Raw genomic sequence first — 23,999 nt, 5'->3', positions numbered from 1 at the left:
AGCTTAAAAACTGCTGCTTTACACCTGCCACAGCCGTGGTGACAATAGACGGAAATAAGCTGCGGTATAAAAACCGTCTGACGGACAGCATGGAAAAGATGGAAAGGAAAAGATGTCACGAGATTGAGGGGTGAAGAAACAAAAGCACGGAGGAGAGTGTTAAGACATCGTTGATAATGTCCCTTCCCTCTATTCAGCCTCTGCAGAAAAGGACGACAATAGCTGATGTCAAAGTGTCGAAAGCCATAATGAGCAGAGCACAGTGTGGACGTTGATAAGTAAACAATAATGTGTGACAGGCTGCCACAACTCCAAAAATAAACTATTTTACAGATTGTCTTAATCACTTTGGAGAGCTTTATTGACATTCTTACATTTTAGGCACATAATGTTGAACATGCTAATACTTAAAATATTATTTTTGAATGCAATGTGTAGACTTATGCAAATGAACCAGATCAGAGAAAACATACTCCCATATGCAAACTCAGTTCCTTACACTAAATAACAAAAAAGAAAACCAAATAAGACTCACCTGGTTACAATTTCAGTTTTCATAGCCTTTATTAACCAATAAGTGGCGGTTGTAGTGCACATTTTTCTCACGGGGACATATTCTCATGGTTTAAAACAACAGGGATCCCATCAAATGCTAAAAATTAAACATGAACTCAATTTACCAGCCAGTTCTGTCATCCAGTCTTCTCAAAAGATCACCGTCAGTTAAATGCTTGCTCAATTTCACGAGCTTGTTCCACAGCTTTTAGTTGTCTAGTGCTGTTAACCTCTGCTAATCAGTTGATGCTAGGCTTTCTGTAAATGTCGTCTGGCAAGTATATTTAGCCAGAAAACTGTGTCACGGCCTTTTCTTCTTTTCACACCAAGGAAGCAAAGGTTTGTGGTATAATTAGTATGCTTGGTTTAAAAATGCTTCCAGCTTCTTTTTGAACAGAGCCATACTCACATGACTCATCAAACATAATGCCAAAGAATCAATACTTATGACAAATAGTCACAATTTTGTCTGATGCTTTCATTCTAAGTGGGTCACTGCTAAGGAAGTTATTAGTCCAGTTTGAACCTAACCAGGGCTCTTTGATGTAGTCAGGTAGGGGTGTGCAAACAAGGGTACCTCACGATTCGCTTCGATTCTTCGATTCTTCGATTATAACGATTGACGATTCGATTCGATTATTGGTGCCACGATTCTTCGATTATTGTGATTTTTAATGCTTTTTTCCATACAAGATTGATTTTGTCTTCATCTGTGGCTACATTTGTAAATAAATAGCCAATCAATTAACTCAGTTCCTCTATCAACACTCATTAAGTAAATAACAAGGTTTTTTGAACATTTGACATGTATTTTTCAAAGACACAAAATAATGTATTTTATGACTATGTAAACATTTGCTCTTTGACTTACTTAACTTTGACCAGAGAAAGCTGCACTTGCATGAGAGCGCCCTCTATTGGCGGAAAACACTGAAAACGGTCAAGCCCTGGATTTAATGAGTTCATTAATTCAAGTACCGGTAAACAAGATATGTATCAAATTGATTTAGTGTAAACATATCTGCCATATTTCAAGTGAACAAAAAGAAATGTGCATTCTTGAAAAGCTGCATCTTACTTGTGTCTACCACTGAAATACATTAAACTGAGTTCAATTGACTTTATTAACCTTCAAAGGTCAAATGTATTGTCACAGTGTAAAAAAGTTGTATTTGTCACCTGACAACGGTCGTGGTGATGATGACAGAGCAGGTCGCGCCGGTGAACCCTATCAGTGGCTGGCATGGATGGAAACTTGCATCAAACAGTTCAAGAGTTTTAAAGTGCTTAAGAAGTAACCGACTGTACAGTTTCATCTTCATATAGGAAAGGTATTCTTTTTTTTTGTATCATTACTCCTTGTGTCCATTGTTGCTCCATAAAGTCACTATGTCTCCCTGCTCACTCTTATAAAGAGTCACAGAGACCTGCTGGAGCCCATCCCAGCTCTCTTCAGGTGAAGGGCAGGGATACATCCTTACACTCACTCCTTCCTACCTGCAATTTAGAATCATCCATTAACCTTGAAGCCTGAGTACATGGAGAAAAATGTCAACTCCACGCAAAAAGGCCCCAGCCGGGATTCCACCCAGGACTCTTCTCGCTGCCCCCCACTGCAGCTAAATGTTATGGGATGAGACAACCAAGATGGAAGTCAGAAATAACTTTGACTGATTTCTGCTGACGGCAGGGATGGAGCACAACAGCCAGACGATCCTTCAACTTAGATTTCAACTGATATTTAATAGGAAAGGAAGTCTATTTGGTTGCTTTCAATTCAGTCAGAAAACTTACAGTGGAAAGCAAAAAAAACAATTATGTACCGCAATTTTCACTATGCTTTGTATATTAAAAACTCATTTTACATTAAAAACTGAAGAAAACCCAGACATTATCATCAAGCACGGTGTTACTATGTAATGTTTTTTAAGTAATAACTTTTTTCTTTGCACATCATTTTTATTTTTCTCTCAACGAGAATCCATCTTTATATTTTTCCACCTTGTTTGTATTTTTTTTGCAAATATGTCTTTGTTTCAGCTATAATAATTAGCCGAAATATTTTTTTTCAAGGAGACAGTAAACTGAATTTCTAGTTGTGAATAGTTTCTATGACAAAGTAAGCTATTCCAGTTCTAAGGTGGACGACTTTTTCCACTGATAAAAGATTATCTGGTTAATGCAGAAAATAATCCACGGATAATGCAACTCAGAATAATTTACTCTATTTGTTTCTTTCCTGCCTGATCAACCAGGCATACAACCACAAAACACTGTCACACAACAAAGACAACAGACTCATCATTTGTACACTCTTGAAATTACCTTCATCCGTGACTAAATTATTTCTTGCACATTGTTGCTATGGTTACAATTTTAATAAAACCTGCCAGTCAAACGTGAATATCTGCAGCCACTGCTTGAAAAACATGTACAGGTATGCTCTGCCCACACAGTATATTTGTGTTATTGCAGTACATCACGTAATTATATACTGAAAAAAGTGCTGTAAAACTTACTCTGGCATATAATCTTTTTTCCCAACCCCTCTCTAAACACATCTTTTATGGCAAAATTTGATAACTTTAAACTATTTATTTGATTCTTCAAAATGAACCATTTGTGTTTTAAAGAGTGCAGTACCTGCTGATAATGATTTGTCAACTGCATAAACAAAAATATTACAATTATTTTTCCTTCAAGTAGTGAAACTAGTAAATTGTTCCTCTATTTAAAGCCATTTCATACTAATATAACAAGTAATTAAATTATAACATAATGACACAATGGTTGTGATCTAAATTTTTGAATTTTCTTTTTCTAAATATATTTGTATCCCCGATTTTTTACCCATTTCATCACACAGTGCTCTACCTAATGCCACTTTTGCACTAGTATCGGTTCAGCCCGGCTCCGCTCGGCGCGGTACGGCACGGTTCCACCCGTGTGTTTTCGCATTGCCAGGGGAGAAGCGGGCAGGTTTGGGTGAAGCTGCTGTGACGTACTCGATTGCGCAACCGCTTTGTTCATGTCGCCGCTGATCAGAAATCAGCTGGAGCCGGGAGCGGCTGAGAGTAAAACAGCCCGTCTGCATCCCTTTTTAAATTTTTTCTCCTCAGCCACCAGGTTTATGAACATCTGCACCTCAGAGTTGGATCACCAAACAGACGTTTTGCGCTTTATAATAAAATCGCTGCGAGCCGCGAGTCGCCTCGCTCTGACTCCCGCTTCCTGATTCAAACGTCTGACGGCCCCGCCCCCCGACCAATCAGTGGCACGGAGGTGGTGACGTCAGAAATAGTCCCTTCTCAGCCCGCAAAGAACCTGGCTGAAATGGTTACAGAAAAAAGTATCGACTTGGAGCGGCTCTACACGTCTCAGCCCTAGTGCGAAAGCGCAAAATGGGGCCATAGCGGGTAGAACCGGGGAGAAGTGAGACTAATGCAAAAGCGCCATAAGTGACACTCCTGGGCATTGCTCTCCTCTACCAACCCCGTGAGGTCCTGCACTGAGCTCAGGTCTCCTCCTAACCTGAGGAGTGAGCAGGCCGCTTCTTTTCACCAGACAGGGTGGGGTTTCTCCGGCCGGACGTAGCGCGTGGAAGGATCACGTTATTCCGGCCGGATCCTCCCCACCCCATCTGGAGCCCCGGTTGGCCAGAGGGGGCAGTGTAGCCCAGGACTGCTGCATGTTTTTGTGAGGGTAGCTCCCATTAGCTGCCCAAGTGAACACGGGGAGAACATGCAAACTCCACACAGAAAAGGCCCTTTCTCCAACCCCACCCAGGGTGTGGGTGCTGAAGTCATGGGGGAACTTAACACGCATTCAGCGCCCACAGCGTCCCCGGCAGGAATTGAACCCAGGACCTTCTTGCTGTGAGACGGCTGCACTACCAGCTGCACCACCGTGCCCCTAAATATTTGAATTTTCAAAAAAATAACTGGTATGAAAGAAACTAATTAGCTGCTTTGTAGAGTTATTCAACGGCTATTCCACAGCTCAAAGAGTTCGGGCTCAAAATACTATCTTACAGGTAAACATAAAGTCCCCAGAGCTAAAGGTTTCATAAAAAAACACCAAGAGTCAGATATGTACACACACACACACACACACACACACACACACACACACACACACACACACACACACACACACACACACACACACACACACACACACACACACACACACACACACACACACACACACACACACACACACACACACACACACACACACACACACACACACACACACACACACACACACACACACACACACGCACCTTTACGTGCACACAAGCTGGTGTTTATACAGGAACAACACACGAATTAGTGAGGAGGAAATGACCCAGAATTTAACAGAAGATCAGCAGGTGTTTAGAGCAGGTGACTTCTCTTGAAATGCATGATTGTAAATCTTACCTGATGGTGTTTTATAAAGCCTAATTGTGCAAGGCTTTACATCCCTTCAGCGATTGATAAACATACCTTTTGGCTGATTAATTCTAAATTTTGCCTAAGAATGAGTATAAGTGTACATAGTTGTTTATCTCATTTGTTTGTGTGTCCCTTTGATGGACTTGTGACCTGTCCAGGTTGTACCCCGCCTCTTGCCAGATGGCAGCTAAGATCCATCTCCAGCATACCCTTGACCCTGAACAGGAAGAAGCGTGTTTAGAAAATAAATGAATGAATTATATTTGTAGGTGTTAAAAATAATTGCAGCCATGCCAGGTCATAGCCTGGCCATTCGCCTCATGAAATGTTTTTGGTACTGCTCACATTCATCAACAAAGGGGCAGAGGCAGACTTTATAGGATGAGATACATAATATAGTTCATAAAAGGAGCAAACACTGAAATTAACCATAATAAGCAAGACGGCTCCAGAATTGCTAACAACATCTTGTATCAACCAGTAGTTACTTTTACTGCAAAACTGACAGACATCGTGCTAATATATACATACATAATTTTCGTGTAATGCAAAACTGTATTTCTCAGCTGTTGTTAAAATCAGTGTTTAGTTGGTGCAAACTGATTTTATGCACAAATAGCTGAGAAGAGAACTGTTCTGTGTTCATTCTTGTGTATTAACCACTCCTTGAGGACCGAGATTCATTAAAAGGGAACTATACGCACACACAGCTTCCTAAATCTGCTGAAAAGAATAAGTGCTCACATTTATGCCTTTGTGCATGCATAGTTTTACACATAATTCTACTCAGGGTATTATCCAGATGGGCCCCTGGTAAGGCATTTTGGGACAGAGAAGAGGAGATAATCCTTGCATATAAACAACCGAGTCTTCACCTCCTCCCCTACTCTCCAAGTCTCCACCATCTGCTCCAAACACCCGTCTCCAGGTGCCAGACGAGGTGGCTGCAATACTGCTGCACTTGTATGATTATGCAAATGAAGTCATTCATATTTAAATCATTAATTAGTCAGAGTTCTCAAAGGATATCTGTGAGCTATGCGATTTCGTACTGGTTAAAAAAGATATCCAGGAACTTGCGGGCAGATAGCTGCATTGCTTGACCTTTACGACTGGGGAATGAGGAATTGTTTTCGAGGTGTGAAATAAAGAAAAAACGGGGGGTGACGGGGTGTGAATCAGAACAAGTGATACAGGAAAGAGGGCGAGAGACAGATAGCCTCGTGGGTGCTGACACACATTCAGCTGACAGTGATAGATATGATGTTAAAAAAGTGGTTTATGGCACATTTCTACATTGAGTAGGGGTGGGCAAAAATATCGATATGGCAATATATCGCGATACTTTTCCAGCCGATTCAATATCGATATTCAAAATTTGAATATCGATTTTTTTTTTTATCCCCGATTTTTTTCCCATTATATCACCCAGTGCTCCTACCTAAGTGACAGTCCTGGGCATTGCCACTCTCTACCAACCCTGGGAGGGCCCTGCACTGAGCTCAGGTTTTATTTCACGTTTTATTTCATTTTATAATTTATTTTTTATATAACACAATTTCCTGTCCTTAAAAAATGAAAAATAATGGACATCACTGTGCCTGTCCTTGGTTTTAGTACCCATCTTTCTTGTGTTTATTATCATTTGCCACATAATTAAAGCAACCTCATACTAAATTTAATGTTAATTTCATATGATGTAAATAATATGAAAAACATATACAAATATGTTGTAACTTTAGCTTGTATAGTTATAATAAAACATTGTTTTGACTCAGTTTGTCCCATGAATTGTCACTATAATCTGATGAACGTGCAACTCGGATTTTAAGATCCATCACTATCATCTGATGTACATATATACAACTTGGATTTTAAGATGTGTAATGCATTTTTAAATTTTTCGGTGAACTATGTAGAATATAATAATCGGGATATCGCAATGTGTATCGTATCGTGGCTCAAGTATCGTGATGCGTATCGTATCGTGAGGTCCTTCCCAATACCCACCCCTAACATTGAGACACATCTCTGTAACAACGTAGCATTTAAATTAAATGTCATTTAAGAAATATTGCTTTTTGATCCCCTAACTGCATTTTGTACTTGCCTGAAACATTTTTTTGATAAAAACAATCGAACAGCATATCATGTGTACTCGTTAGACTGCGTCTGAGCATCCTGGGAGAAGACAAAATGCATTGTATGGAAAAGAAATAAACTCTGTTACATATGACGGACTTGTGTCAACAATTGCAGATATAATAAACTAAATAATTCTATTAAACTGATACCAACATGTACTTTAAGTATGCTAGTATGGAGTTGTTTTTTTCTCACTAGTTCCCAGGTTAGGTATAATCGTTTCCACACGTGACAGGTGTGCTGTGGCTGTCATTACCTTGAAAGTCTTGTCCATGGAGGCAGACAGCAGCAGGTGACTGAGATGAGGCGCAGGACACCACTGCACGGTGTTGACTGGGCCCTGGTGCCCGCCGAGACTCATTAGGAGCTTCCTGGGTATCCCTGCTGCTCTCGGCTTTTCAGAAAGATATGGCTTCACTCTTGATGACACATTCAAAACAATCTGACTTTCCAAGTCGTGACTCCCTATGACTTTCTCTGATGGCTGCTCCATTCCCATTGTGTCTACTGAGGTGGCGAGTCTCTGTCTCTTGGGAATGTATGGTCTGACAACAGACTGGATAGCTGGTTGTCTTTTTGCTGGCTTTGAAACATCACTGGGGGTTTTTGAAATGCAAGGAGCAGCCTGCAGGGATGCAAACTTCCCCTCAGTTGCAGATGAACTTGTAAGTGCTGCATTGTCCCAAATACGTTTATTTTTCTCCAAGACTGCATGACTCTGTGGCTGAGAGGAGAAATGCCATGAAGAGCTTCTTCTTTCAGGAATGTCACCATGATATCCCAAAAATCCGTGATCAGGGGTTAAACTGGCAGGGCTGGGCAATACTTTGGTGTTAATACATTCTATTGTTTCTTGGTTTTGTCCATAAAATACAGCTTGGGCATTAACTGCTGCACTCATCTTCTTTTGATCGAATGAATCATCCTCTGAGTCTGAGTCATCATAGGCTACTAATGAAGACATCTTCATAAGTCACTGAAAATAACAGAACAGTTTAGTGTTGGTCATTTTTCAAAGCTCAAAGGTGACATCTAGTGGTCACTTGAATGCCTCCACTTACAAGTCCTCGACAAGCTTCTCACAGAAGGACTTGGCAGCTTAACAAACAATCTTAAAAAGTTTACAGCGAGATTGACAGAAAAAAATCAAGTGAAGAAACGGATATGTCAACTTATTAATAAAGAAGAATAACAGGAGTGATTTTCTGGAGTATCTACTTTTTGAGTAAAAACTGGATCAGATTCATTTGAAATGTAGTCAAATACTGAATACAAATGACATTGTAACTAATACTGATGTGTTAGAATAAGTCTGATTGAAAAAATGGAATTGAACGTCAAATGTGTAATGTGAGTAACATTTAAAAAAGATCTACATTTCAGATCGTCTCATATACATATACTAAAGGAGTATGGCATCAAAATCTCTTGCCTACAGTACCAAAAACGTGAAAAGTAAAATGCAGATCTAATTAAATTACCTTTGCAAAAATGATTGACATGTTGTAGATTTACATGTGGGAGCATGCTATTTTTGGTGTAAGGTTTTGTTTGTGATGTTTTTCAATGGAAAATGTTAAAGAAGGGGAGGGAGGGGGGGTTGAAAAATAAAAAATAAAATAAAATAACCCTTTGAAACGTCATCAGTTTAGTAGCAATTAAAATATGATTTAGAAAGACTTGGCCATCCTAAATTAAGTTTTCGTCTCATTCAGTCACGGCTAATTTTGACCATCTAGTTTTAGTAATATGCTTATGTAACCTAAACTCTAAATATAACTTTACTTCTTCAGCCTTTTATCAAAACCAAAACATGCCGACAGCAATAATAATAGACGGCTAGCTAAACCAGTTCATCACCTCTCTGACGAAGCAAAATCAAAAGAAATCCAAATGTTTACTGTGTATTGACGTAATCTTACTTAGGAATATTGTATTATAAGTGTTTCATTGACTCACATTAACCCGCATGTGTGGAGTCTGGCAAGTGCAGGCACAATGTACCACGAATTAGCTCACGATAGATTTCTGGTCAAGGAGCCGGATGTACACAAAAATAATAACCGTAGAGAAAAACTGTCCTTCGCTGTTATTGCATAAATCTGAAGAAATACCTAACTTACCCATTAATGAGTACAATTATTGCCAGTTATTGTTCAACATCCCCGCAAAAAGTCTTTGAGTCCATGTTTAATTTCAAAATAAAAGCAAGATTACGATATCTCAGTTTATAACCAGGTTTGTTTGTAATTAAAAGCTTTTATTGTGAAAACAACCGGTAGGAAATTAATAGAACAGAAGGAACGATTATTCTTTTCTGCAAACTATTATATAAAACAGATTTATAGCAGTGCAAAATCCTGGGTTTAATACGAAGCGATAATAACCCGCAAATTAAATGTGCGTTCCAAATAAGTTAAGCATAGTTTTTAGGATCTGCGTTGACTTGTAGAAGCAGTGCGGAACTTACGAAAAAGGTTGTTTACCTGGGAAGGGTTTGCTGCGAACACCGCCTCATACAGGCTGATGCAAGTTGAATGAGTGATCTGTCAGCTGTGTGGAAAACAGACGGTATGCACACTAGTAATCTTGTTAAAATATATATTTTATTACATTTTTATCTATCCATCCGAATCTCAAATAACTGTATAATGTATTGGACATGAAAACTTGTATTCAATTAAATTTAGTGTGTCAGCAACGATTAGCTAGCCCTGCCAAGTTAGCAGTGATGTGTTAACATATGTGAATCTTCTGACTGCTAAAGTTAGACGTTTAGTAATGCTGGAAGAGATCAAACACCGTCTAAACTCTAAGCTTTGTACAAGAAGATCATCAGAACATGTAACTTTTATTGATATCATGCGCACTGGATCAGTTTTTATTTGTGACTTCTGATTGCTGATATGTGGCCAGTGTGAAGAAAATGCCAGACTGTCCAGGAGAAGAAGCCAGGACTCCAATGGAGCTGTACGAGAAGCTGAATTCACAAGGAGATACAGTCAGGTCCTTGAAAGCAGCTAAAGCAGAGAAAGTGAGTGACTTCAATTCTCAGATTGAAATTTCTCAATATAAGCATAAGAATTTTTATTTCTGCGCTCACGGTTGGGGTGAAATATTCGATGTGTCAATAAAAGGCAAGACTTCCTCCTCAGTTAGGTATTTTACCATATAATCTTCTTATGATATCCTTTATCTCTTTCGAAGTGAAGGTACTCGTCCTTTAATCCTTAAAATCCCTCAAGCACACAGAAAAACTCTCAGATTCACAGACTGTTTATGGGTGCACAAGTATAAATATCCCCTCTTTTGTTCCAAGACATTTTCTTTTCACTTAAAGGGTCAGGTTTTATACAAACACATGAGGCTTAAGATGGGGAAAAGATTTCCTAAATTTGACAAAATAAATTTTTGACCAATTGAACCTTTAGTGTCTTTGTGGTTATTAAACTGTTGAAAGCATTGCCTGGGAATCAGTGGAATTTATGCAGCAATAACTGGTACTGAGTTGTAACATGATATTGTCTCGACCTTTTATGTACTAAATGTCTAATAATACTGTTTAAATACTGATATCCAAAGTTTGACATACATTGTGATGTCGGTAATATATAGAGTTTGTGGGGACCTGGAATGATTTACATTTGTTTTTTTGTTGTTTTTTTATATCATCTGGTTCATAGTTGATTACTACATTTCATTGCTACACTCTCATAGGAATGATGCTGGAAAAATAAACATGTCTTATCATGTCATTGAAATTTAGTCTCCATTTGTTTTGGAAAAGGTAGGAATCTCACCAAATGGGTTCGTCAGCTCAAACCAAGCCAAAGGCGACTAAGATTTAATTAACTGTCCTTTTGAAGTGAAATAGGCAAATAATGCCTTTTTGTGTTGAGTTTTAATTGATTTTGTCAGGGTTTCTTCTCTGACGGGAGTGTTTTGGTTTTCCAGGCTGAAATTGACTCTGCTATCCAGCTACTCCTAAAGTTGAAAGTGGACTACAAACAGATGACGGGTCAGGAATATAAAGCTGGATGTCCGCCTTCAGAAAACTCTGTTATCCCAGACAACGAGACAGCAGCAGATGGCGTTATTGATGAGGACAATGTTGACCCCTGGAATGTTTCGACCACCAATGCCAAAGGAGTAGATTACGACAAGCTTATAGGTAAGATTCTTCTGAGCTACAAGGGCAGTCTGTCTGGTGATTTAAGATAAAGGATGAATAAACATTGTCTTTCCTTAGTGAGGTTTGGCAGCAGTAAAATTGACAAGGAGCTGGTGGACAGAATAGAAAAAGTCTCAGGACAGAAAGCTCATCGCTTTCTACGAAGAGGAATCTTCTTCTCACACAGGTTCTTTTTACCTTCTTAGTTAACTGACATTCATCAAATTAATGTCATACATTTGTTTGTCATACTTTGTGTATGGATTAGTTGGTGTCAAGATAAGAAAGACTCCACTATTAACATGTTACCTGGAGTTACATAATACAAATAACAGCAAGAAAGTGTTCATGAAGGAATTACACATTAATAAATGAATTTTCTGCCTTCACTGCGTCCTTCAGAGATATGCATCAAGTACTGGATGCATTTGAGAAGCAGAAGTCCTTCTACCTTTACACTGGCAGAGGTCCATCCTCACAAGCCATGCACGTTGGACACCTCATCCCCTTTATCTTCACCAAGTGAGTTTCCTGCAATTAAAGTCTGATTGAAGATGCATCAGATTTCTCAGTGTGATCACAGGAAACAACTGTAGTTAAGAAAAAATGTGTTTTATCTGCAAGAGACCTTTACAAATGGTCTTCACCTGTAAAACAAATGCAGCATTTTAATTTTAGACTTGTTATTTGTTGGAACTGAACTTTATTTCTTATTCTAGATGGCTTCAAGATGTGTTTGATATCCCCCTGGTGATCCAGTTGACTGATGATGAGAAGTATCTCTGGAAGGATCTGACGCTAGAGGATTGCCACCGCTTTGCTGTTGAAAATGCCAAGGACATCATCGCCTGTGGTTTTGATGTCAACAAGACCTTCATCTTCTCTGACCTCGACTACATGGGGTAATGCATGAACGGGAGCTGTTGACCTCATGTATGGGGAGTCCAAGGGTGCTGCATTAAGTGCATTACCTTTATATTTTTCAAATGACAAGGGATATCTGTAAGTAGGAGGTGATGCTACTGACACATCTCAGGGTTGTAAGGCTCTAAAGTAGGTGAAATTGACTTATCTTACCCACTGCATAGGGGAGACATTAGGTAAATAAGGGTGCAGGATGCCAAAGATGGATCTTACAGGCAAGAAGAAGACATAACCAGCTAGGAGGACATTTATGGGTACGATTATAAAAGGCGTAGGTAGTGCACATCAGGTGATACAGAGGATAGGAAGGAGGGGAAATCAACATGATAACTCACAAAGAACTCTGAACATCTCAAACATTAGAGAAGTAGTTTGCGCCGCTTTAGCAACCAAAATAAAAAAGCCTATTTATTCATGGAACTTTAGTTTGAACATAGCTGTCTTTTGGACTCTGTATCACTTTGTTTTTCTGCGTCTAGCTGACGGTTTTTATTCTTCCACAGTGCATCACCTGAATTCTACAGAAATGTGGTGAAAATCCAGAAGCATGTGACGTTCAATCAGGTTAAGGGGATCTTTGGTTTTACAGACAGTGACTGCATCGGTAAGACAGCTGAAACACAGACCAAAAACCAAAAAAAAGTATTTTCCACTGCATTTTTTATAGAGTTTTCTTTATGTTAAGTGCATTATGCTCTGATGATGAAGCGTTGGAATTACTTGATGCTCACATTTCTTGTTGTCCACTCAGGAAAGATCAGCTTCCCAGCCATCCAGGCAGCCCCATCCTTCAGTAGCTCTTTCTCACAAATATTTGGAGGCAGAAAAGATGTGCAGTGTCTCATCCCTTGTGCCATAGACCAGGTCAGGACAATAATATGGTATTATAGTACAGGGTCTTATTAAAAGTGCATAATAATATGAGATCTGATTTAACCTGTCACTCTATCAGGACCCCTACTTTAGGATGACGCGTGACGTGGCCCCAAGGATCGGCTATCCCAAACCAGCTCTGCTGCACTCCACCTTCTTCCCCGCCCTGCAGGGGGCGCAGACCAAAATGAGCGCTAGTGACGCCAACTCCTCGATTTTCCTCACCGACACGCCCAAACAGATCAAGAGCAAGGTGCAGCTTCTACTACCTCTACTGCTCATCAAAAGTTACAGATTTAAGTTGTTGACTGATATAAACTCTTAATTGGTCCTTTCAGGTCAACAAACATGCCTTTTCTGGAGGAAAAGACACGATAGAAGAACACAGGAAGCACGGCGGGAACGCAGACGTAGACGTCTCATTCATGTATTTGACCTTCTTCCTGGAGGATGACGAACAACTGGAAAAAATCAAGCAGGTGAGAGAGAATACCGAAGTAATGCATTTTCAGACCTTATTTATTTTGGTCATAATGTACCGTTGTCCGTTTTGTGTCATGCTCTTCGTATCTGTCCTTGAATTCTTTATCTTTGTTTGTCATTCCTCTTTGCTCTCTGATCCTCCTCCAAACTCCCTCCCTTTTCTCCCTTCCATCCACTCCTATCTGCAGGACTACACAAGTGGAGCCCTCCTAACAGGAGAACTTAAGAAGACTTTAATAGAAACTCTGCAGCCGATTATTTCCCAGCATCAGGAGAGACGCAAACAAGTCACAGACGAGATGGTGCAGCAGTTTATGACACCCAGGCCTTTAAATTTTAAACTGTAGCCCACTTGAACTTCAGAGATCCAGGTTCATCATGTTGCGCGCTTTCCATTTAATCATTGTGAACTGTAATGGGAGGAATAAGTTGAGCAATGACGTGCTTCTCCGCGTCAGACAAAGCATGGCCTTGCCTACACACTCGTACTAATTGTCATGCTACTTTCTGACTTCACCCATTAAATGTAATCATTTATCTTTCTGAAATGTCCATAGTCGCAGGTCTTTCAGGAGTGGGAGGGGAATAAAATGATGAGCAAACACACCATTCTGAAATGTGCTCACTTATCAACATATACATTCCTGGTGGATGTATTTTTATTTGAAAAAGCAGCTTTGTTTACATTAACTGAATTGTATTTCTATGTTGTGTATGGTGTTAAAAATAAGAATAGTGTCATAACTGTGGTATATTGCGAGATGCTGTCTTAAGAGTATGAGTATTTGCCTCGCTTTAATTGTATGGTTAAATGAAACTAAAGTAAATAAATTTTAGAGCTTTCTCTTACGTTGGTCTAAATGAGGACAAAGTTTAAAGCTGTCTTCCAATCAAAGCCGGTCCTTACTTTACATGTCCCCATGATTTAAAGGGAACAAAAAATGTTTATTACCTCTAATGAACATGTTGATACAAATGTAAAAAAAAAATGCTATTATATCGTTTTCTAAAAGTTAGTCTAAGGCCTTAACTCAATTTGAATGTACTTATAGTTCAGTATGAGTTGAATCACGATGGGCATGAAAATGCTGCGAGTGTCTGAGTGTTCAGTGTTTGCGTGCAATGCAACTGTCTCCGTTTATTGAGCACAATAACAGTTTTTGTACACAAAAAGAACCAAAATAACCAGTCATCTTTAAAAGGAAGATATTGTACACCAGAACAAAGACTCCCACGTTGCAGCGTACTATTCAGAGAACAACATTCTTGGAAAACCCAAACGCTGCAGAAAAGTGAAGGGACTCCATTGGGTTTGTATGGCCTTGTAAAAAGTACAGGCATTCTTAGCTGATAAATGTACAGCAGATACCTTTGTGTGAACAGGTGGAGAGATAAAATATCAGAAACTGATCATATAAGTTAAAGTGAGGCACGCACCCTCATCCTTGTACTGTAGGTTAACACTAATAATAATAGAGGTGATACCAGCTCGTCTTTCATAGTGGCGCACATCCAATATCCCACACGCACCAGTGGGCCAGTACATTTTTATGGGGTTTTTGATCTGACTACACATTTATAGAGTTATAATGTAATCTGTGAAGGCTCTGAAAGCTTCCTGAATCTCTGTTTTTGGAGGAGCTCAAAGTCTACTTTGACTATTTTTTCTTTTGTAATAACCAGCCTTATATCAGTTTTACTTACCTGTGACATTTATCATTAGAATTTCCGAATGATCAATGCCATACATTTTTCATTGTTGTCTCGGGTTTTCTGCATCTGTCTAACACACAACACTAATGAACTGACTCCTTTTAATCAAAGGCTGCCTTTTGAGAGCAAAAAACAACCCTCACCTCATTTGCTAGTTTTAATGTATGTATGTGTTGCCTAATAATAATTTTGCAGGTTGGGTTTCTTGACAGGAGGTACTTTCATGTAGACCTCATTTGTGCATCAGCACTGCAAAGTGGAATAGTACTACTAATAGTACTACTTGGTCAAATTAAACCCTCCTGCAGCTCCTCCACAGTCATGTAGAGGTTTCGCTTCTCTGTCCAGTGAGTAATGTCACATAAAAGTTGTCTAGCTCTCAAACTTAAAAATGGGTGACATCTCACATGAGTTCCAACTTAAAACATTAGCATAGCACCTCATTGTTGCTTTGTTTGGGGCCATCTAAGATTGAAAATATGTCATTCACTGAGCTGACCAAATGTGCAAGGGTGGAATTATATCCTCCACATCTTTAGCTCTACTTTTAAGCAACAGAATTCTGTTTTGAGTGCTGTGATAAAAGAAAGAAAAAAAGTATTATTTGGCTCCTTAAAGTTATTTCTCCATGAGTCTGTCTGTGTACCGCGCCTAAATTAGAAGTGTAGTTTTTTGAATGACAGCTACATTACACGCAGAGTCGGCTTCTGACAAGATGAACTCCCCCATAAAGCTGAGAAATGGGCCTAACACCTCTCATCAGAAAACTGTGGGTGATAGGCCATGGTGGGTTACTCCACTTGTTTTTGTGCAAACTACAGATGCAACAGACTCGTGAGCCTTTCAGCTGGAACCTTTTTGAATAGGTTCAATTACATCAGTTTCACTCATTGTTATGCTGTGTTTGCATTTTACCTTGCAGTTTTGATAAAGTGTTGGCAAGAATATCAGTGTTTGCAGGATCTACCTATATGTATGTGTGTGTGGTAAACTGGTCATAAAACCACTTAGAATAGAATAGAATAGACTGTATTGTCATTGTGCTCAGGTTACAACGAGATGGGTTGGGATGTTCCCACCAAAGTGCAAAGGAAACAAAAATAAGAGGAATAAATAAATATGAAAAGCACAGTATAAAAACATAAAAGCAATACAAACAATGTCTGGTAAAGTGCAACAAACTGTGACCTAGACATCACTCACTGTATTTCTAAGTGTTTGACATCATTTTGATATACAATAACTAACCAAGTTATAGTGCAGTAGCTGTTGGACTGCCACTGAATGACTTTGAGACTGGCCATGTGCAGAGACATACACGTTTGAGTGTCTGCCCTGATTACATAATCCATATGTCCTACAAAAATATGGAAGTAATCATGTCCATAGAAAATTGCAAATATTCACAATCTTCAAAACTTTGCTGCACTTCTCACATATTTAGCCAATTTAGCTCAGGAGATTTTCTGGTTATGTTTTTAATTTATATTTTTTCTTTTTGGTAGTGGGAGTTAGTCCCAAATGTTTATCTGTGACGTTGAGGTCACCCAGTTTATGTATCCCAGTTGGACACTCACACAAGTCCACGGTGATAACATGATTTTGACGGTGAAGGTGATCAGCAGCGTGACATCCCTGTTTTAACCGGAGCTAGCCAATCAGAGCGAGGGGCGGACACTAGGCGCCAGGGGGCGTGGTCAGGGGGCGTGGCCAGGGGGCGGTGTCCGCCTGCGCCGCTTCCCATTGGTCCAGCTCAAAAAGGGCACGGGCTCCCTCGCTACTCCTGCTCCGCCGCCGCCTGCGCTGCACAGAAATAGAAAGCTTTGGCAGCGAAAGCACCTCTGACAGAAGCAGCCACGGCACACGTTTATTCATATTTGAATGACCTCTGAGTTTGTGTGCTTTCTTTTTTTTCCTTCCATTAGTCGGAGTTGCTTTTCATCATTTTGCGCAGCGCCAGCAGCGTGAAGGTAGAATATTAATCGGGTCGGCAGCTTGGCTCAGCGGCACGCTGTTGGGCTGTAAATAAAAAGCTTCCCACAGACACAACACTCACTCTACTAGTCTGTTTTTAGTCGAAAAAAGTTCGCCCTACACCTTGAAACTATTACATTTTTGAGGGAATGGCATTGGACTTCGCTGCTGGGTGTATAGGAGGTAAGTGATGTGCTAGTGTTAAGCCTGAATTATGGTTCCGCGTTAAATCGACGCAGTGCCTACGGTCGCGTCGCCGCGTACCCTACGCCGTAGGCTCTGCGTTGGTGTAACGCGGAACCATAAATTAGCCTTTAGTTAGCCTTGGCCGTCTTGGGTTTTTTCCATCGTCTGCGTGGACGACTCTTTTATGTTAAAACCGCTGTTTGGAAACTTTTTTCTCAACACATATCTTCGAAATCCTAAATACATAAGAAATAACCAGCTTGGTGACTAAATTTGAAGGTATTAATTAATAGGTTTTTAATATATGAAGTTACTCGGAAATGCCGGATGTAACATGCCAACACAGGAAGTTTTGTTTCTTCACTCGATACTATCCATTTTTTTAATTAAAAACCAAAAAAAACAAACAAGAAACCTTGTGCCCACTTAGTTTCTATAGGCAAACGTTAAAGTATAAGGTATTCCTTCATTTTTCTTTAGTTTCTTCACCCCAATCCTCCAGCATTGTGATTATCAGTCATCTTCATTCCACATGAGGGAGTCGCCCTCTGGGGAATGTTTCTTTTGAAGGGAAAACTGAAGGAATACTGGTTTGAATGGATATAGTTTAGGGGCAAAGCCTTGAATCCAAACCCCACGGGAATCTCCACAGCTGTGTAGTTCTTCCTCAAGGCCAGATCTTCCTAAACTCCACATTGACTAACTAACTCGGATAGTCTCGATTCAGGTTCTGATGTGCATTGTTTTTAATGGAAATGATGGACCTGATTCAAATCTAAGGCCCCACTAACATTTTTTTAGCTACACGACACAGACAAAGTTGATTTAGAGAATAGTAAAATCTCTGATCTTTAAGGAGGCACAGATATGTTTCCCTCAAACCCCAAGTTAAGTTGTCATCATTAAAACTTAATCTGTTGACAACTGAGTGCTTGTGTGCATTTGAAGATCAAATGAATTATCTATCTATATATACACACAGATACAGTTTTGGCTAATAATTGAAAAGTATGTGTTGTAAAAATGTTTTGGGATCATTGACATAAGTCAAGGACAGGGTACTGTCGTCACTGGTGTGCACACCAATGAGGAGCTGATGAATTTGCTCAATCTCTAGACTGAGCAAAGTTGTGCTTTTGCAAGGCGAGCCGTAATATGTCATTAGCTTTTCCAAAATCGTACCTTGTCTTTAGTTTTGACATGGGGATTAATCAATTTGCCTTTTATCTGGCATATAAACTATGCAGCTTTATGCACATATTCTTGTAGTGTTTTTATCAAATAAGATTATAACATTAGAAAATGAATACACCCAGAATAAATGTGTTTAAAGAAATGTATGTGACTCAATTTAAAAATAAAATACTTTTTTTCTTTCAGGTGCTGCTGGTGTGTTAGTTGGACATCCATTTGACACTGTTAAGGTGGGTATCGTCTCCTTCCTCATGTTTTTTTATTTACAATTGTTTAAAAAAAGTTTTTTAAAAGTTTAATATCAGGCCACTTTTGTTGCCAGACATAATTTTAAATCGAAATCATCTGATCATAGACAGCTGACAATAGGAGTGAAATGACTCAAAGGCAGCAGTCTACTTTAGGCGCATTAAAAGGACAGTGAGCAGTGACACAATCAGTGACGTGAGATCTTTTTTACTTAAGTTTTGTAAATGGGCAGTGTTCATTTTAGAGATGTTAACTGTGCAGCTGCCGCTCATAGTTACTTGTATTATGACGTGTGTGTGTATATAATGTGGTGCACTGATTTGCTTATAGAGGTTTTTTGTTTTTTTTTATAAATGAAATTGTGATTTCTCATAAAGCTAAATGGGTGCAGTGTGTTTTCTTTTTTCCTTTTTTTTAGCTGAATAACACTCATAATCCAAAACGGTCATAAGTTTTCAACAAACCAAGGCCAAAATTCTGCAAAAATAAGAGCTTTATCCTAGCCACCAAAGTTAGTTTGATCTTATGCAGTATAAATGTTAAGGTAACAATTTAACTAGGCATTTTTCATATTGCAACAGTATTCAAATTTGTCAGGTTTAGATTTTACAGGGTCTTTTTCGTGTATTGAAGATTTTAGCTTGAAGCCAGTTATTCATAAGCCATTCATAATTCACAAGTATTGCACTCTGTTAGCAGTTATGAATCATCCATTTGAGGTGTTGAAATTGTGATGTGAGGAAGTTTTTTAAATTAAGTTTTCTAGCATCCACTTCAAAGCACAGGCACATGTTAATGGTATGGTTGTAGTTCTTTTACACATTGCTCTTAATGTCATTTCTCCCCGAGCCGGTGTCTGCTTGGGGCGGCTGTCTTTTAACAGCAACAGTTTCACTGTGTTGTAGATGAGAGAGAGAAATAAACAACCTCTCCACGGATATGTGACCTAGTAAGTATGGTCAAGGTCTTTCTTTCTCTCACCCAATGTCCTGTCTTGAGCTAGAGAAATATAAACCACAGACGACATTCTGTTTTTTCTTATTATTCTAAAATACATTTTGGTTAAGACCTTCTCTTCTTTTTTTTTTTTCTCCCACTTGTTGCACCCTGTAAACATCTTTTTTTTTTTTTTTTTTATACCCTGAAGATGAGCATTGAAAATGTCTACTTATTTCCTTGTCAACCTGTTGGAAAGTTTCTGGTTTCTACTGTAGTCCTTTTGGCCCCCTGGGGCCTTATAACTGCTTCATGTGACTAACATCAGTGCTGTCGTCCACAGGTGCGACTTCAGGTTCAAAATGTGGACAAACCTCTTTACCGGGGGACATTTCACTGCTTCCAATCAATCGTACGGCAGGAGTCGGTAAGCTCGCCAAATGATGCTCGTCTGTCAGTGCTACTTTAGATGAACGTGTAAAGTTCAGTACTCGCAGTTTTGTTGAATTGCATGTATAGCTTTCACCGTGAGCAGATTATTAAAGGGCTCAGTTACGGTCCGGTCTAGTACAGGGATCAGCCCGCGTGTGCCTAACATGGTGTGTTGACGGGGAGAGGGGTGTTCCCTTCAGCTAGGGTCAATGAGGAGCTTATTCTTGGTGGGCTATATAAAGCTTTGGACATCATGACATTTGAGTTAAAGAGGAGCGTGTTCAGCCCCGTGGCTGTTTTGCGTGATGGAAACAATTTTTTTTTTTACCTCCTCATATTAATATTAATAGTGGAGGTGATATGCTAACTAACTTTCAAATGATTTTCAGAACATGATTTGTTTAATTATGATTCCCATTAGAAATGTCAGTTTGGCCACACAGTGACCCAAGTAGATGCGACTGCACTTGTTTGGGCCTTACAGCAGCCAGATTACGTAATGTTTCCACATTCCTGTGATGCCTTGGCAACCACTCTAAGGCTTTAAGATTTTTATCAGATACAGTATCGTTCACAACCCTCGGCATCCAGCTATGTTTTTCTTGGAGTGTCTAATGCAAGCACCGCTCTGGCTTTTATGTAAGCTGCTTTTTACAATTGCATCCGGTCATTCTGCGCTGTTTATCTAAATCAAGCCAAAGCTTTACCAGGTTGTTAGTTCAGACTTTATGTAGCTGTCAACAAAAGTTTGCTGGCTTAAGACAACTTAAAATATTTAACTACTGCACTGTTGTTGTGCAGATGCAAAACAAGGGGGACTAAGGGGTTATAGATGTACTACTACACTTAAACGACTTGAGTGAAGAAGTGTTTTAATTTGGCAGAAGCTAGAAGCGTAAACCCAGAAATGAAAAGCATTAATTTTCCCATGAGCTGCTGGTCAGTGTTATGACTACATGGAGCTCCTCAGTCATTCCTGTCATGTCTCCTTGTCTGTAGATGTTGGGTCTGTACAAAGGCATCGGTTCTCCAATGATGGGGCTGACCTTCATCAATGCCATAGTCTTTGGTGTCCAAGGCAACGCCATGCGGGCACTTGGCCGTGACACGCCTCTCAACCAGTTCCTGGCTGGAGCCTCTGCTGGAACCATCCAGTGTGTCATTTGCTGCCCAATGGAACTGGCCAAGACGCGTATGCAGATGCAAGGGACTGGAGAAAAGAAATCCAAGAGGAAGCTGTACAAAAACTCGCTGGATTGTCTGGTGAGAATCTACAGGAAAGAGGGATTCAAAGGCATCAACCGTGGCATGGTGACCACCCTGGTGCGCGAGACACCTGGCTTTGGCGTGTATTTCCTGGCATACGACACATTTACACGTTCGCTGGGCTGCGAGCCAGATGATCCCTACATGATCCCAAAGCTTTTGGTCGCAGGTGGAATGTCTGGCATCGCCTCCTGGCTCTCCACGTACCCCGTGGATGTGATCAAGTCGCGTCTGCAAGCAGACGGAGTGGGTGGCGTTAACAAGTATAACGGCATCATGGACTGCATCAGGCAGAGTTTAAAGAAGGAGGGCTGGAGAGTTTTCACCCGTGGTCTGACGTCCACTTTGCTGCGTGCTTTTCCAGTGAACGCCACTACATTTGCCACTGTGACTTTGTTTTTAATGTACATGCGAGAAGGAGAAGAATGCCCCATTCAAAACTCTGAGCCACAGTCTGTCCAGCTGCAGTCTCTGCAGCAACAGGCACAGCCAACCAGCATGTGAGCTGCACGGCAGCAAGCGTTTAGAGTTAACAGCAAATCCACATTAGCAGCCGGTAGGCAACTGTTTCATGCTGGCCTGTGATCCGTAACCTAATAATTACAAAAGACTGATTGTAAGTAAGCATTCGTCCATGTAGTTTTGGCCAAGTGGCCAAGACGGGCATTTAGAGAATAACTAACTATATTTCAAAATAAAAGCTGCACCTGTACATACGGTTTCTTTTTAACAATGCATGCTTTTCTACAACTGTTGGATTTTAATTTAGGAAACATTACCTTTTTTTTCTTTTTTTTTTTGTACATTATACTGAGATGGTTACAGTTGTCCTAAAAATTGAGTCAAACAAATGCTTTGTCTTTGGTGCTGCGTTAAGGCCATAATGAATAATTTGTGTTAATGGCTATTGTACAGGAGCCTGGACAGCTGCACCCATTCACTTTATGAACGATGTCAGAACATGTATACCAGTACAGAATGTACCGAGGCTGCGGCACTGGGGCCGGCTTAACGCAATGAGTCATACAGGAGAGTCCAAGGGCTACTATTAATAATTTATTTATACTTGTTCACCAATCCAGTTCACTTCCATTTGACTTTTGCATTTCAGGAACGTGTAATAACTTACAAATAGAAAGAGAGCCTTTTACACCAAGATTTTTCAAGTTTGACTTGTATGGGCATTTCCTTTGGGGGGGTGGGGAGGCACAATTTCATGTCAATTGTGGCTGCTGTTTAAAATTTTAATTGTAAGTTTAACAGCTGTCTTTCTACTGCAATATACAGTTACAGGCCAAGATGTTGCATTATTGCATAAATGTAATTTGGATGAAGCCGAATGCAAAATCTTGTAATTTATTTTATAGTGGATAATTGTTTAACACTAGCCAAATTTGAGGCTGCGTAAGATCAGACGTCATGGCGTCTAAAGAAAGCACCTTATGGGTTTATTAACCACGTGTACTGTATGGCTGACAGTGGAATTCTTTACAATCAATATATTTTGTATTTTCATCTCTTGAATTTGTTTGTTACAATGCTGAGCAAAACAATCTGCTTGTTAATGAGATTTTTGTAAAAATCCAGAATGTGGATTTTTCAACTCATTCCTAGTTGCATGTGGTTTGTCTGGTTCCACATCGTCCACTAGGGGGCAGCATCAGACCAGTTCTGATCACTATTTGCACCAACTAGAAGCAGAGACTAATTCAGTCTTCCTTTTTTTTTTTTTTTTAATTTAATGCAGCTCAAAGCTGTGCATCATAGGGTCAGAGAAGGTTATAGTTGCTATGACTTAAACACAGAGCTGTAACTTTTGCAGCTTTGTGTTTTGAAAGAGGTCATTAAAGCTGCTGGAAAAAGTAATGTTTGAGAGGGACGCTAATATACGGTGCATTTTTAGACAGAATGAAATTAACTTCAGAAAACAAAACGTGCATTTCTCATGCAAATGAAAATCTGGAGTTACAAGTAAAAATGCAAGTAAAAATTCTGAAGCTATTTTCCCTGTATGTAGATTGTGCACATTTCAGGTAAAGATTAACCTGGGTAGAGTTTTAAAATATTTGGAAGTTTTCCAAAGACAAAGATGTATATACTGTGAATTTGCTGTCTTTCATAAGAATTTCTGTGGCTTTAGGTTTTTGTTTTTAAATGTTGCCTTTATTTTATTTTTTTCCTCCTGAGACTTTTCTGAATTGTCTTGACTAGATACATAATTCCTGACATCTTTGTAAAAAGGGCTGCTTTATGTAAATGTTGCTTTGTGATGTGTTTGATGCCTTGCACCAGATGAGCACATTCATGTTTAGTTTGTCTGGAGATTGTTCAAATAAGACACTTATTTTTGAAGAGACTGTTCTTTGTGAAAGTGTTAATAAATGTTGGGCTTTTTGAATTTTAAAAGCTGAATGTAAACACCTGAATGAGTTATCACATTTGTTTTTCACTGTAAGATA

The 23,999-nt window shown here is 39.6% G+C and overlaps 3 protein-coding genes across 4 annotated transcripts in view; 2 read left to right on the top strand and 1 right to left on the bottom strand.

Moving 5' to 3' along the window:
* Positions 1 to 8,110, bottom strand: part of wdr25 (WD repeat domain 25) — a 28,343-nt gene extending 20,233 nt beyond the window's left edge. Inside the window, exon 1 of the mRNA XM_061743660.1 lies at positions 7,396 to 8,110. Coding sequence (XP_061599644.1) covers positions 7,396 to 8,109 — 714 coding nt within the window. The 5' untranslated portion in view covers position 8,110. The remainder of the gene's footprint in view (positions 1 to 7,395) is intronic.
* A 1,470-nt stretch (positions 8,111 to 9,580) lies between these two features.
* On the top strand, positions 9,581 to 14,194 carry LOC133461963 (tryptophan--tRNA ligase, cytoplasmic). The gene is made up of 11 exons (XM_061743020.1): positions 9,581 to 9,710; positions 10,056 to 10,173; positions 11,094 to 11,310; positions 11,389 to 11,497; positions 11,713 to 11,832; positions 12,030 to 12,212; positions 12,738 to 12,838; positions 12,986 to 13,098; positions 13,187 to 13,360; positions 13,446 to 13,586; positions 13,779 to 14,194. Exons 2-11 carry the CDS (start codon positions 10,066 to 10,068, stop codon positions 13,935 to 13,937), a joined length of 1,425 nt encoding a protein of 474 aa, XP_061599004.1. The 5' UTR covers positions 9,581 to 9,710; positions 10,056 to 10,065; the 3' UTR covers positions 13,938 to 14,194.
* Positions 14,195 to 17,105: 2,911 nt separating this feature from the next.
* LOC133462786 (mitochondrial basic amino acids transporter) lies at positions 17,106 to 23,958 on the top strand. Of its 2 annotated transcripts, XM_061744228.1 has the most exons (4): positions 17,106 to 17,460; positions 18,844 to 18,887; positions 20,186 to 20,269; positions 21,274 to 23,958. In XM_061744228.1, exons 1-4 carry the CDS (start codon positions 17,427 to 17,429, stop codon positions 22,042 to 22,044), a joined length of 933 nt encoding a protein of 310 aa, XP_061600212.1. In that variant the 5' UTR covers positions 17,106 to 17,426; the 3' UTR covers positions 22,045 to 23,958. The 2 variants fall into 2 exon arrangements, with proteins under 2 accessions (XP_061600212.1, XP_061600214.1); XM_061744230.1 differs by lacking the exons at positions 17,106 to 17,460; positions 18,844 to 18,887 and adding an exon at positions 18,973 to 19,855.
* The last annotated feature ends 41 nt before the right edge of the window (positions 23,959 to 23,999 follow it).

This window comes from Cololabis saira, chromosome 16 (genome assembly GCF_033807715.1).
Source record: "Cololabis saira isolate AMF1-May2022 chromosome 16, fColSai1.1, whole genome shotgun sequence".
In the NCBI taxonomy this organism is placed as follows: domain Eukaryota; kingdom Metazoa; phylum Chordata; class Actinopteri; order Beloniformes; family Belonidae; genus Cololabis; species Cololabis saira.
This window is presented reverse-complemented; position numbering and strand designations above follow the sequence as displayed.